Source organism: Macadamia integrifolia, chromosome 11 (assembly GCF_013358625.1).
Source record: "Macadamia integrifolia cultivar HAES 741 chromosome 11, SCU_Mint_v3, whole genome shotgun sequence".
Classification (NCBI taxonomy): Eukaryota; Viridiplantae; Streptophyta; class Magnoliopsida; order Proteales; family Proteaceae; genus Macadamia; species Macadamia integrifolia.
This window is the reverse complement of record NC_056567.1, coordinates 25067349-25083521: the sequence shown is the minus strand read 5'-3', so window position 1 is coordinate 25083521 and position 16173 is coordinate 25067349. Positions and strand designations below refer to the sequence as shown.

At 38.1% G+C, this 16173-nt stretch overlaps 1 protein-coding gene across 11 annotated transcripts; it reads right to left on the bottom strand.

The window, feature by feature from the left end:
• Window positions 1–5563: 5563 nt before the first annotated feature.
• On the bottom strand, window positions 5564–14132 carry LOC122094142 (pentatricopeptide repeat-containing protein At3g20730). Of its 11 annotated transcripts, none has more exons than XR_006144661.1 (7): window positions 13752–14132; window positions 12816–13646; window positions 9842–10926; window positions 9424–9683; window positions 9259–9291; window positions 9028–9144; window positions 5564–5881 (listed from the first exon to the last, which is right to left on the bottom strand). XR_006144661.1 is itself a non-coding variant. In XM_042664838.1 (5 exons), exons 2-4 carry the CDS (start codon window positions 13540–13542, stop codon window positions 9280–9282), a joined length of 1824 nt encoding a protein of 607 aa, XP_042520772.1. In that variant the 5' UTR covers window positions 13543–13646; window positions 13752–14132; the 3' UTR covers window positions 8101–9144; window positions 9259–9279. The 11 variants fall into 11 exon arrangements, 2 of the variants coding, with proteins under 2 accessions (XP_042520772.1, XP_042520771.1); XR_006144662.1 differs by lacking the exon at window positions 5564–5881 and having other exon boundaries at window positions 8101–9144; window positions 9424–9500; window positions 9602–9683; XR_006144657.1 differs by having other exon boundaries at window positions 9028–9291.
• Window positions 14133–16173: the final 2041 nt, after the last annotated feature.

Below are 16173 nucleotides of genomic sequence, written 5' to 3'. Positions count from 1 at the left end.
AATGTTAGTAATTGTTTATTTCCTAAGGATTTGGATGCGTGGGCCTTGAGGTATGGGCTTGAGGACTTGAGGAGATTCTGAGCCAGAACTCTCAGAATCTCCATGGCCGAAATCTGAGTTCGGTCCTGGATTGACAAGCCTGAATTGGGATATCTAGAACCATTGCTCCGGGTAGTAGAAATCACAATTTGAACCAAGTGTGTCAATGGGACTGGTTTAGATTATTCGGTTCAGTTTTAGTGCAGTTTACATTTTAACAAGGTGAAAACAAAACCAGACCGAAAGGGAATTAATTAAAACAGAATCGTTTTGGATTCAGTCAGGCTATATCAGTTTCAATTCGGTTCTTTCTATCTCGTTCACAACTGGTTTGCTTGTGGTTTGTAGTTCCAGCTTTGGGAAACTGTAATGAAGACAACCTCAGGTTTTCAAAATCTATATATTCCCTTGTTTCCCCATTCTATTCCATCTTCACCTGTCCTTTTCCTTTCATGGTCTTTGTTTTCTCATTTTTTTTTCTTCTCCAATCTCACATGAAAAACAAACTATTTCGTCCATTATGATATAGGGTTTTGATAATTTATTTTACATGAGCAAACATTTTCAATCTGTAATTTTTTTCAAGGGCCCCTGGGCGAACTAGGATGACAGCCTAAAGGTTGCTGGGACGCGTCCCGACTCAAGGAAGGGCGGCCAAAGGGAAAGTGGCGGGGGACTCGAACTCTAGATTTGCGATGACGGTAGCTACTTCAACAAGTAGCCCTTAACAAACTGTGCTAGTAGTTGTTGATTATAAAATTAATTATTATTTTATTAATTAACTCAATTGATTTAGAGGCTAGTATTTGAGTGGGAGTGATGCATCATTGAAGAATTACAGCCGAAGGAAGGGCAAGGCTGCTGCCTTTCCAGTCTATTGAGTAGACTAAGGAAGCAACCTAGAAGCTAGGGATGAACACGAGTCGTGTTGGGTTGGGTTTTTTAAAACCCTAGCCCTACCAAAGGTTCCCTTGCTGAATGGAAACACTTTAGAGGTAAATTTGTGGTGTTTTATTCCTTTGAAGCTTCATGGATATGAGGAAAACGTATGGTGTAACGTGATTCCAATCAGGCTCATAGATGTTCTATTTGGCCGACCGTGGATGTACAATAATGATGCAATGGTTGGAGATAAGAAAAATATGTGCACATTCGAGTGGAAGGGTGTTCCTACTATTTTCCATTCAGTAAATATACTCACTAAAACGCGACAACGAAAAGCTTTGAGGACGAACCAAAAAGGCACTGAAACTGAGAAAGTGCTTGCTATACCATGAGGGAGTTGTTGGTTATTCCACAAAAGGAATTCATAAATACAACTCAGGAAACAAAGAATGGCTATGGCCCTTGTTGCTCAAGAGTCACTCCTCAACCTAAGGTAACCCTTAGTAAGCCTAGTAAAGATCTATTATCTGATTTTTCTAATTTAACTCTTGATAAATTGCCTCCTATACATGATATATAGCACGCCACTGATTTGGTATCAGGTTAGGTCTTATCGAATCTTCCTGTTTATAGACTTAGTCCCACGGAGCATACTGAGCTGAAATGACAAGTTGATGGATTACCAGCTTTGCTTACACTGAAGAAAGATGATTCATGGAGTATGTGCTTGGACAATAGGACAAAAAAAAAAAAAAAAGTACAAAGCTCCCATTTCGCAACTTGATGACATGTTGGACATGCTATCTAGATCTAGGGTTTTCTCCAATTGGACCGTAGGAGTGCCTACCATCCGATTCATATTTGTCCTAGAGATGAATAGAAGAAGGCCTTTAAGACTAATGATGGCTTGTACGACTTGAAAATCATTTCTTTCGGTCTAACGAATGCACCCAGTACTTTCATGTGCGTTATGACACAGGTACTTCGTCCTTCTATTGGTCATTTCTTGGTTGTTGACATTGACGATATTTTGATTTATAGTAAACACTAAGAAGAGCAAATTGACCACTTGAGGCAAATCTTGAGAGTGCTTCGCACAGAGAAGCTTTACATAAATCTCAAGAAATGTACGTTCATGCTGCCCAAGGTTATATTCCTTGGATTTATTGTCTCATCTAAAAATGTTGAAGCTAATCCATAGAAGATCAAAAGCATCACCAATGGCTCACACTGAAGACACTTATAGAAGTCCGTAGCTTCCATGATTTGGCTTCCTTTTACAAGAGATTCATTCGGAACTTTAGTGTGATTATGACACCCATTACCGAATGTATGAAGGCGAATAAAGAAAAATTTGAATGGACACCTGCGACAAAAAAAGTATTTTTTCTTGTCAAGAAGAAGATGACAGAGGCCTTGGTACTACACTTACCAGACTTCTACGGAGTATTTGAAGTAGCTACAAATACTTCACATGTTGGTCAGAAAGGAGTGTTGATGCAAGGAGGGCATCCTATCACTTTCTACAACCAAAAACGTAATAATGCCAAGAAACACTACTAGACATATGATTTAGAGTTGTATGCAGTCGTCCATGTGCTACGCCATTAGAGACATTACCTCATTGGTGAGGAATTCATACACTGATCATGAAACTTTGAAGCATTTTCACTCACATAATTCGATCAACAATAGGAATGCCAAATGGGTAGCTTATTTGTAAGAGCTCATGTTTGTCATAAGGTACAAGACAAGCAAAGAGAATGCAGTGGCTAATGCATTTAGCCAACAAATGCTTACTTTGAATAATTTTTATTTTAACACTATATATGCGGAGCTATAGCAAGGTGGACAACACCTAAAGTACTCATTGCATGATGGGTATTATTTCTTTTCCACACGATTATGTATACCAAACTCTTCCCTACACCATCACACATTATACAAGAGTTACATAGAGGAGGTTTGGGAGGACATTTTGGAAAATATAAGACTCTTGCACATGTGATAAATAGATACTATTGGCCACACATTGCTAAGAATGTTGACCATGTGCTTAAGAGATATCGTGTATATCAGTTAGCTAAAAGGGAAAACAAAATACAAGTTTATACTCTCTAGCACCTATTCCTGATGCACCATGGCTTGATGTTAGCATGGATTTTTATGCTTGTCTTGCCCCTACAAAAGAGTGATATGATTCCATTATGGTAATAGTAGACCGTTTCTGTAAGCTGGCCTACTTTATACCATGTCGCATGAATTTTTGACACATCATGTTGCAAAGTTATTCGTTAAGGAAGTAGTGCAACTACATGGGCTGCCTAATAACATTGTCTTTGATCGTGACATTAAGTTATGAGCTACTTTTGGAAGACAGTTTGGTTGAAAACAAATACAAAGTTGATGTTTTTTTCTGCATTTCATCCTCAGATTGATGGATAGATGGAGGTAGTGAATAGAAGCTTGAGAAACTTGCTGAGATGCTTAGTTCGAGATTATGAGAAGACGTGGCATTCTATCCTTGACATTGTTAAATTTGCTTACAATAGCTCAGTAAACAAGAAAACAGGTCGTACTCCTTTTGAGAACTTACTTGGAGTTCAACCAAAGGGGCCTATAAATCATGTTTCACTCCCACCCCAAGCTAGAGTTAGCCTTGAGGCTGACGAGTTTTTGCACCACATCACTGAGGTGCATGACGACATTCAACGATGTAACGCCTTAAGCAATGAAGTGCATAAGGTTTCAACTGATCACCATCGGTGTTATGTGGAGTTCAAACCGGAAGACATGGTATGGTTCACGTCAATTCTGAGCGGTTCCAAACAGGTATTAATACTAAACTCCATCCAATGAAGATGGATCCCTATAAGGTGCTGAAATGAGTATGACCTAATGTTTATGCGCTTGTGTTTCCAAATGATATGACCATAAGCAATGTATTCAACGTGGCAATCTACACCTTTATGTTGGGTATCATTCAGGTGACGGAGATTCGGAGCAGATGTTGCAGTTGCCACAACTCAAACTACCCACCACGATATTATTGAGGAGATCTTGGATGACAACTAAAAGGTGACACGTCATGACATTGACTATCATGCAATTCTTATCAAATGGAAAGGTCATCTACGAATTGACAATACTTGGATTCATGTTGATGATTTCAAGAAACTTGATCTCGACTTCTATAAGCGTTACTTGACCTTCACTCATTCATCAAAGGCAGATGTTTTCAAGCCAGGGAGAGCTAATGCAGCATTAAAGGCCAACAACTGAAGGAAGGGCAAGGTCACAGCCTCTTCAGTCTACTGAGTAAACTAAGGAAACGGCCCAGAACAAGGCTGTTGCGTCTCCAGTCTATTGGAAACAATCCACATGTTTTGACTCAGTAGCCCATATGTTTTGCTCAACAACCCACATGCAACACACAAACTTGGACTTTGACTTGATTTTAGAGGAGATCAATAGATTATTAGGATGTATTCTTACCTATAAATAAATCTTCAAGGCTCCCCTTTAGAGTTATGATTTACAAACTTAATTGCTATTGTTGTTTATTCTCTTGAAGATATTTTTCTTTGTGCTTGATTAAAGCTGGTGGAGTTAATTTTTTATCCAACTTACCCTCTGCAGTGTGAAGCCTGAGGGGTCCTTGTTTCTTTCTTATATTCTCTTCCTTTGCTGTTTCAAGTGTCCAAACTCTGCAATTTCATCCTCAATCTTCACATATATTTAAATCCGATTCTTCTTTCAATTCTGTTCAAATTTTTATTTTTTTTAGCTTGGTGGTTCCCCATTCCCAATGATACTTCCAGCCTTCAATTTTGGCGATTCTATTTGTGCTATTACCCTATCATGTTTGTGAATGTTCTTTGATCGTATCTTACAACTCAGGATTAGGTTGACTTTGTCAATCCTAGTTCTGTATTAGGGAGGTACAACCAGTTCCTATTTGGTTTAAAACTGACAGTTTTTTCGGTCTAACCCATGAAATCAAAACCGAATCATTTTTTGCAGTGCAATTTGGTTTGATCATAAACGGTCAATTTCAGTTCCAATATTTGGTTTCAGTTTCGATTCCATTTTGACACCCTTAATTTGGAGTGCTCTCCAAGTAAAACAAGTGTCCTACAAAGAGACATCTCTTGTAACAGCATATAAAAGGATTCCATCCAACTAAAAGTTTCAAGTGGCATCGATCTACGGTTTTAGTAATAGATTTTAGATGAGATCTACCATCAAAGCACTCCCTGAAGAAAAAATAGTTAACAACAAATGGAAGGAAATAGTGGGCGAACCTATGACACAACGGTTAAGTTGCACTATTACAACCTGTTGGTCACAGGTTCAAAATTTGAAAACAGCCTCTTCTACGAAGCAGGGGGTAAGACTGCGTACACACTTGTCCCTTCCAAACTTGCAGTAGCAGGAGCCTTTTGCACTGGGTTGCTCTTTTTTCTCTTTTTTTTTTAACAAATGTTAAGAAATGCACAATTTTCTCCGACCATAAAATGAAAGTATAAAACAATAGGCCATTCACTGGCATTGCAGTAGAATTCTATCTGAAGCCTAAGTTCCACTTCTCTTTGGTCAACTCTGGAAAATCTCAATTACCTCTGCAAAAACCTGGGTATGGAGGACCAACATAGAGCTTATGTTAGAAAAAGAGAACATAAGTTTGTGCTGTGGAAGACCAGTATTGCCAAATGCTGAACATTCATGATATCACAACCTATACAGGAGTAGATTCTAACAAAAAATAGTGTTCAATGATTTTTGGCCTTATAATAATCCTCCAAATGTTAATCTTTATAACCTTGTCGAACTGTGTACTTAATCATGCCTTGACCACCAACAAAATAGATGAAGCACCCTTCAGCTTGAAGAAACAATACTGATGAAATCAATCTAGTTATCAAACCTGGTCTTGCCACTCAAAATCCACTACCACCTGCAAATACCACTCACTGATCATCACATTGTCATTGACAACTTTTGTGAATACATATATTATAGATTCTGAATGCAGTAAAAACCCATGCAACATCAATAAATAGTTGAGAAGATGAGACAGACTAACAATACCAGGACACTTTCCGGTCCTGCTGAGAAAAAAATACAGCAGCAATGCCTAGGAACAAATTACATACCAGAAACCAATATTTTTCTTGATGCATGCCCAAGGATTAAAGTATCGGTATCTATCATCATATCGGTCGATCAAAATTAAGATACGTATCGAAGGATATCGTATTGTATCTGAGATACGCTAAAGATACGCACATAAATGGATATGAAACACCTTTTTAAACACTTTTGCATAAAAATTTGTTAAAAAAAACTATTGATAACATGTATTATACATAAACACTAAATTGAGGGCATCACACTAAGAATTCAAGGCTTGCAATTGTCCCATAAATGTAAAATCCTTGTTCCCAACCTTGATTTCCACTTTAGTTAGAGAGAAATATGACTAGCAGCAATTTTGGAAGAAAAACCCTCAAAAAATCGTGTTTTATGAAAAAATACCTATCTTGGCCATTATATGACCATAGCGCACTGTATCGGTACATACCGATACGTAATGATACTCATTGATACGTACCGAACGATACATACAAACACTCACCGACACATACTGAAACGTATATTTTACCTCGATTTTATATTTTTCAGAGTATCAATACATATCGATAGTGTATTGATACATATCAATATGTATCGTAGGATATATATCGATACGAAAAGATTTTAAAAATTTCATGTATCGTATCGGTCAACTAAATTGAAGATACGTATCAGAGGGTATCATATCGGGATCGGAGATACTTTAAACCATATACATGCCCCAGTCAAGATAAAACTCAATCAGCAGCCCCACCCTCTCACTCTGTCGATAAATTCTTGTTAGTCAGGTAGACAACCAAAGCTGCAACTCTGAAGACACCACCAAACAGCTACCCCATTTCTTCTTTCAATATTAAATCCGCCTACAATACAGCTCTTATTTACCTAAACTACTAACCACTCACCTACTATAGATGGTGTATTCTCAACAGATTTATAGACACTGGGTCAAGTGGCACTCACTGTCAAAAGTTAAATTTACAGATCAATATAAAGAACAAGTACACTGATAAAACCAGAACACCTCAAGATCCGATTTTGGGTCGATGGCCAGGATGAGAAAGCCAGCTCTTGCCTTGTGTTGCCCAGTGAGAAAATTAGTTCCTCTACTGAACCAGTCCCACCATGTCGGACCTCAATGAAATATGTAATGCTAATGTACTACGATAACTACTCATTCCCTGATCTTCATCACTATTTTCAGATTGGAACTTCTCAACCAACCGAGCTGCAGTCAGCCGAACTTCCTCCAGTTTATTTCAGAAGGAAATATTTCCGCGCCATAACTTTGCGTAGCCTTTACACGACGCTGGACTCTTGAACTGACATCTTTCTAGTCACAAGAGAATGTGTCTTTTCCCTTGATTCAAACCATGATGGACCTTGAAGCCTGGAGATTGTGCCAGATGCATACTCTAACAATGTAAAAGAGCATCTCACTGCAAAATGAGTTAAGAGACAAAGCTCCAACACCCAAATCAAGTGGCAACCTTGACCAAAGCCGCACAAGAAGTCACATTGATGAGAAAGCCATAGAAGAACCCTACTTTTAGAACTTTATGGTTTCAGTGCAATACAAGTCCAACTAAAATAGACTAAAGACTTACAAATCACAAAAAACAGAATTGCAATAACACTGTTCAATAAAACCAGAACTGCTCAAATTTCCAGAAATTCCAACATTAAGTCAATAGCAGCAGAACTTCAAGGATTGGTAGCTAACTGTTACATGCCTAATGAACCATGCCTAGCATGTAATAGGCAAGTCACTTGTTATTGGTTGATAATTATAATATTATATGATATTAGTGCAAGTGTGGTGTTAATTGATATTGTTGTGGTTGTCATTATTGTATGTGGGAAGGAAGTTAAGAGTCATCGTGGTTAGAGTGTTAGTGCTCTAGTGGAAGGAGTTGTAAGTAGGAAAGGTAAAGGAGGCAGGGCTTCCTCCGTAAAGCCTGAGGCGGTTCCCTCTATAGAACCAAACTCTAATCTCTTATCTCTTATTCCCCTTGTCTTAATCTTTCTTCTCTCTTTTTCTACTATCCACATTCTCTCCTCTTTAATTTCTCTTGGTTAGGATAGGTAATGGGTACGTATCACTGACCTACAGCCATATCAAGATCGACAATTTGCAGGTTCCAAGACAACAAGAAAAACTAATGAATCGTTTCTCACACCAGCAGGCACAGAGGGTATCTCTACACTAGAACCCAGATTTCTGCCACTTGGAAAGTGATGTAGAAATTCATGCTTGAAAGGAAACAAAGATTGAACTTCTTTGAGTTTATGAGGAACTAAACTTTTTTTAATACTACATGATAGTAAAAGTTTGTTTCCTAAGGATTTTGATGTGTGGGATTTGAGTTAAGAGCTGAGGACTTAAGTAAGGTGAGTCTGAGCTAGAACTCTCAAAATCCCAATGGGAAAAAGCTGAGCCCGGTCCTGGATTGACAAGCCTGAATTGGCAGGTCTAGAGCCATTAATCCTAATGGTGCAATTTGCTATTTGGAGTGCTCTCCAAGTAAAACAAGTGTTCTCCAAAGGGACAACTCTCGTAACAGCACAAAAAAGGATTTAAGTCCAAATAAAAAGTATTCAAACAGATATCAAATGCCCATTTGGACAGATGCATCTATTTATGATTATAGTTGAAGATATAAGATAAGATCTTCCATGATGATTTACAGATGAAATTTGACTACAGATAATAAATGTGAATGATGAGAGTGGCCTTCAGACTGCAAATGACACTGACATTTCCTATTAGAATTACCAAAAATAAATAAATTCCTTTTAGAAGACAAAATACCCAGATTTTCTTTAATTTCCCCACTTGGCACAAACAAGGGCAAAAAAAAAAAAAAAATCCTGGCCTTCAAATTAGAACCATCAAAGCACTCCCAGAAAAGAAATATTTCACAACACATGGAAGGTAATTCAGTTATGGTGGTTTTAATGCCTTACTGCTCCTAGTTTCAGTGTCGTTGCACTCCACAACAGGATTAAACACTAGCTCTTTGTTGAATCCCACGATCAGCTCACCGATCTCCAAATCATTGTCAATGTAAATTAAGCCAATGCCTGACCACAAAATGGAAATATAAAACAATAGGCCATTCACTGGCATCGCAGTAGAATTCTATCTGAAGCCTAAAATCCACTCCTCTTTGCACTACTCTGGAAAATCTCGATTACCTCTGCAAATGGCCAGACGTATTACAAACCTGGCTGTGGAAGACCAACATAGAGCTTATGTCAGAAAAAGAGAAGAGATGAAAGAGACATATGAGAGTCAACAAGGGGAAATAAATGTGTGTGTGTGAGCACATGAGAGAGAGAGAGAGAGAGAGATTCAAATACATGAAAGTAGCGACAATGCAGATTCTTCCAAAGGTGTAGGCCCATGCAGATTAGGTCTGAAAGCATTCAACCTCAACCTACCAAATTCAGGCAATGTACTGGCAGTTAGATGGAGAGGGTTGATCTAACAACTGGCAACTCCAACAGGTTGATACAAGAGAGCTCAATGGAACATTACAATGTCAATCAAGTGCTGAAGACTCCTAATGACTCGTGTTGATGGTCCTCCAGCAAGGGCAAATGAAACAAGCCTTCCTCTTCTAGCTCCACGGTAAGATCCATATCATATCAGCGACCTCATGATAGGAATGTAGATACCAATAACAATACCAGAACTGTCCATTCTTGATGGTCGTAAACAGGGCAAAAGGAACCAGCCATCAACTTATAATTCATACATTAAAGTTCCTTAACTCACCGCAAGAAGTTGAAATTTCTCCTTCATGCATTGAACAGAACTCCAGGCTGGATCTTTTTCTATACGTCTATCTTTCATCAGTTTCCTCATCTCCGAAGCATTTTCCCACAAACCAGCTGCAGCATATATGCCCGCTAGAGCAACATAGTTAACTGCATTCCTGGGATCTAAATCAAAAAGATTCCTGGCTGCTACTTCACCAAGAGACGTATTTCCATAGATTCTGCATGCTCCAAGAATAGAACCCCAAATTGAGGTATTAGGTTTGATACTCATCTTCGATACTAATTCATAGGCTTCTTCCAACTGGCCCCCTCGTGCAAGAAGATCGACCATACACGCATAATGCTCAACTCTAGGACTAATTTTGTACGTGTTAACCATAGAAGTAAAGCATTCCCATCCTTTAGTGGTCATTCCAGTATGGCTACAAGCGAAAAGAAGAGTCAAGAATGTAACATCATTTGGCTTTAAATTGTTATCTTCCATCTTTTCAAAAATTTTAATAGCCTTGTCGCCATATCCGTGCTTCCCATATCCGGCAATTAATGAAGTCCAAGAAATTACATTCTTCTCTTTTATATCATCAAAAGCACGGTTAGCATCATCAATTTCTCCAGATTTAGCATACATATCTATAAAAGCATTACCCATGGCCACGTCGCAATTGGGCTGTTTTTTTAATGAAATCGCATGAATTTGTCTTCCCAAGCTCAATAATGCTACATTAGCACATATATTAAGCATAGAGCATAGTATTATACTATCCATTCCCATTTGCATCTGTATTATTTCACCAAAGAGACCAAACGCCTCCTTTCTATACCCACCTACATGTGCATATCTAGTGATCAATGCCGTGCACGAGATCAGATCTTTTTCTGGCATAGAATCATACAAAAGCTTTGCACTTCTCAAACGGCCAGATTTTGCATAAGCATCAATCAATGATCCAGTTACTACTTCATAAGATCCAAAACCCAATTGGATAATAAGACCATGGATCTGTTTAACCTTGTTAAGAGCTTTACCTCCACCACAGGCTCTCAAAACACTTCCAAAAGTGAACTGATCAGGCATCATACCTGCAAAAAATTTTAAAACCACAGATACTGAGAGTTCAACTGAAGAACTGAACTGCAAAATTAAGGGCAAAAAGAAGAATTCAACAAGGAAGCTTCTTTTCAAAGAGCAGCAATGTAAAGACAGATGCAGGGAACATGCCTCAACCAAAATCGTAAAAAAAAGTTAGCTTTTCCAAAAACTTTTGGAACTCTTCGTATGCAACTGCTTTGGGAAACTACTTCTATTATTAGCGATATGAGTAATCATGCAAATGAGGCACGGAAACAATTTACAAGGAGGAAATAACTACTATTCTTAATGAATTTAAAGCACCTAATAAAGGCAAATGAACAAATATTATACTATAGTCATAACCTTCAATTAAATGTGAATGTATCCAAGGTAGTCTCCATAACAAATGAGCCCAAAAAACAATATATTTAATATGATTGTAAAAACTTTAGCCCCCAGATTAAAAACCAACCTAAAGCATTCGGAGGCTTGGTCAGGACCAGCCATATATCCAAATGAATTGTCATAGGGCATACTATGATGTCCTGGTCATCAAATCCAAAGACTTGTCATGAATGACACTTAAATGTCATGGTTATCTCTATATTTTTTATAATCTTAGAATCTGATATTTTCACACCCTTAAATCTAACCCAATAATTTTATCACTCTACAAACTAAAAAGAGGAACTTAAGGCACTTGTGGAACAACAATGCCATACTTTCATACACTTTTCCTAAGACACTGTTTGTTTCCACTCGGAAAATTTTATAGGCTACAATTTTGAACTTTCAAGAAAAAAACCCTTAAAATGGTGGATTTCATTGTGTGAGACAATCCACGACAAAGCAAACTTTACAGGAAAATTTGCATTTGTTGTGAACATACGAGGCAAAAAAAGGGACCTATGAAAAACTTATATTAATCATTTGGAACATTCCACACATCAACTGGGTAAACAATCCTAACCATATGCTCAAGAGCTTAAAATCAAATGATCTTAGGAAATCCACATAAATTGTTATGAAAAAATTCCACATATGGAAAGTTCATATGGTGCAAACATACTTGAAGAGTGACATTATTCACTACCATATCAATTGCCAATCCAAAGGGGTTGGCCAAAGTTCAGACAGAAGACAGCTGAAAGACTCATTATTACATGCATATGACTTGCCACCTACAATAAGTTGTTCCTAGATAGTGATGGGCACCGAGAAAATTGGACAGGCTGGGGGATGGCCTTTGAATAACCTCTCAGGACTGAGAGGGCAAGTCCCTTGCCAAAGCCCAACCCAGCTTCAGGCTTGAGCTTGGAGTCTTGGGCATTTTGATGCAATCCAAGCATAACTTTGGAAGTCCACATTAAGAAATCATGAATATCTTAATGAAACAAGTTACTATCACAATATCCACACAATCCATCTCATGTATCTAAGGTTAATAATACATCTACGTACAATTGATCCAAAAAAACACATCTATGTTTGATGTCATGCATATAAGATTCAGGTTTAAGCTAGGGTGTTCTTGCAGGTTTGGGTTGCACAAGACCTCAACCAAGTGTTTTTATTTCTAAACCGTTTGGCAAAACCAAATCCCAGGTTCCAAATTTTGAGCAGAATTGCCAAAATTTGGCAAACCATTTCAATTTCCCCAAGAATAGAAGTTTACAAAATTTTGGGGAAGAATTTTGGTTTGGCCAGGGTATAAATCAAACCCCGACCCTACCTCTTTACAGATCAAACTTCTAGACCTTGCCTAAAACCAGAAAAGTCTAGCCCAAGCTTGGTAAATTTGGGTAAAGCGTCGTGAGTGCCAACCTTTAGCCCCTAGTCCATACCAGTAACCCAAGTTTCTAATGTGACTATTCTAGCTAGAAGATATAAGCTGTACCATCTCTTAGCATTGACTGGAACATTCCAAAGGAAACATCTGCAAGTCCCTGAACAGCGTACCCACCAATCAATGCATTCCATGATACCGTATCCCTCTCCAACATCCTCTCAAACAAATACTGAGCATCCTCCAACCTTCCACACTTTGAATGCAAACAAACAAGAGCACTCTGCACAAACAAATCCTCAAGAAATATACCCTTTACAATACACCCTTGTATCTGTTTCCCCACTTCTAAAGACAACATATTTGTACATGCCTTCAAAACACTCCCATACGTGAATTGATTAGCCTTAACACCGGAGCGATGCATTTCCTTAAAAACCTCCAGAGCATCCTTTGAATATCCTTTTTGAGCAAACCCAGATATCATGGCAGTCCAAGACACAACACTTCGGCTAGACATTCTATCAAACACAATATAAGCAGCTTTAATATCTCCAATTTTTGAGTAAAAGATCACCAGCTTGGTGTTGAAATGCAAATCCAAATTGAGCCCATTTCGCAAAACATGGTCATGGACAAATCGACCTTCTTTCTCCGCTCTTAAATTAATACAAAGCTGTAAAATTGGTGAGTACAGAGACAAGTCTTGTAGGATGGGTTTTGAGTCAAGAATGTTCAGAGCTTCTTTTAGTCTTCCACGGTTGCACAGGGATTTTATCTTGGACTGGATGGCCGTTGGTCTGGTTATTCCTACCGTTACCTCGCATACTCTGTTCATGGTTCCTACTCTCAACTACATATGAAAGGTAGCACTAGTCACCGGTCTTCTTCAAACAAACAGAGAACATAGGTCCAAATCGTCCACTGCAACCTTGCCCAGACCTGCAAATGCGTGGGATGCAGGAAATATTCAGAATCGGCAGTAAATTAATAGAACTAAAACAAGCTACCAGAATAGTAGACGAAGGAAAAGTAAGGGAACTTTACATAGCCATTGAAACTGCTGAGGAGCTGCTTCCACTTCCTCCATGGTAGACAGTCACAAACCCAAAACCCGGCTTCCTCAGGTCATCTTGTCGTAAATAACCTGCAAAGCGCTAACTACAACTTCAGTTCACCATGTCCATGAAGCTTTAAAGCTCAATCAACTATGGTGAAGAACAGTGACGGAAGGGTTCTGGCTTTCTGGTAGTAGGGGCGTCAATCGGTCCGTTTGGACCGGTTTCGGTGTGAGAATGAGTGAGCCCAAATCCAATGTGGAACATCGGTTTTGATTTGGTTTTAGTTTTCTTATAGGTATGTTATTGGGTTGATTTCGATTTCTTGTCGAGGATCACTTACATGACCAAGGCAATGGAGGGCTTCCTTATGTTGGAATGATGGAAATGAGTTGCATATCCATGATTGCTTTCTCATAAAAGTTTACTTTGGCACCCTTTTAAGATTGGGGGAAAGTATTAGAAACAAGGATGAATGCAATGGAACCAAGAATTGGCATCAAGTAGTTGTTATAGTCGAGGATGTCATGGATGTTATTACAACCAGAGCATTTTAAAATTTTAAGTTTAAGAAGTCACATGGGCAACTTCCAAAATCTCAATTGGAAAATGAAATGAAGCTATTTAGATAGCTTGATGTCAGTTTTATTAGGTTCGATTTGGATTATTTTGGTTTTCTGATTTTGACTTGTTTCGGTTTGGAGTCACATTACCCCAATCCAAAACATGATCCAATAGGCCATATCGGTTTTGGTTTGGTTTGATTTCAATAGGTTTTGATCGGCCTAACCAGTTTGATCCCAATTTTGACACTCTTAATTATGGGTATTAGCATGGTTAGTAAGTTCAAGAATGACAATAAAATAGATATGGATACATATGATAATAATATTTTTTTTAAATCTGACATATATATATATATATATATTTGGATAGAAAATATCTGACAATGATAAGATTACGTGTTTAATATCATCACTCTTTAAGCAAAAGTTATAATATCATTTACACAATGAATTTATCAAAAGAGAACCTCAACTGAAATAAACACCACCTAACAATTATGATTGGAGCTCGCTGTTGTTAAAAAAAGCGTGTGAATTAAGTTATCATACGAGCTGATCTATAGATGAAATCTACCACAGAGTTGGTTGTTGGGTAAATTCCATTTATACAGATCAATCATTACAAAAATGGTTCTCATACGAGGACTTGATGCACTTCCTTAGAAAAAACCTTCAAATAGAGGATGAGCATCACCTGCCCTAAACCACGCAGTGCCCTCAGATTCTAAGAATATTGTTCATCGTGTTACTAGGACCATCACAAACCCCCCCATGGGAGACTTGGTGGCACCTAATTCAGATTTCGTTGGTGATAAATCACTTCACATGTATTGTCTTCAATTCTGTGCATACAAGAGCTACTTGTGAAAGTATCCTATAAAGATCACCAGAAATCAAGTCATCATTAGAAAATAGAAGTCCCCAGCACATTACTCAGCCTCTAAAGTGGCAACAAATCAAGTCATCATTAGAAAATCATAAAAATCTGAATAATTCTATAATGAAAAACTGGATTGGATCATTAGGATCTTACCTCAGTGTTGAGGATTGCATTTGCTACCCAGTTTCATTTATATGGCATTTTGAGTTTCGGAAATTTTTTTTTTTTAATATAATACGTGGTTTTTTGAAAAAAAAAACGCATTTTTTACCGTATAAATCAATAAATATGTAAAAAGACATTTTTTGCATCAAACATATGGATTCATGTATAATAAAGCGGTCGTTTGTGGGCCTTGCTCTGCCCTCGTTTGGGTATGTAGAGACATTCCTTTCCGGATGACCTTCTAAGCGTTGTAGCTTCCTTTTTGCCCAATGTGGTTAATGAATTCCTCCCTTGAGGATCTTTTACGTAAAAAATAAAAAATAAAAATGATAGGATTATAAAATGGGAAGACCAAAAAAGAGGAAACCAAGTCTACTGCTATCCCGATAAGGTTCTAGGAAGTGAGGATACCGGGCCTGGGGTTGCTCATAAGGATGGGTTTGATTGGGTCACTAGGGTGGGGGAAGTGGGGTAGGGGTGAGTCCGGAATCCGAATTAGCCCCTCATAAGAGGAACAAGAGGACTCTTCAAGTATGCTATTTACCTGACATATGTATGTGAAAAAATAAATTTGGATAATTTACAGTGCCACACCCTAGAAAATGCCACAATTAGAGAAACACTCCTTGCATAATACCAAATTACGCTCGCACCCCTATATTCAGTCACTGTTACGATTTGAGTTTGGATTGTCAGGGCCAAACTTTCACCCTTAATTTCACCCTTACCTCCAACCATCCCGCCTCCTCTCTCCTCTTTTTCTTCATTTTTTTTTTTTTAAATGGTAATACTCTCTTCTT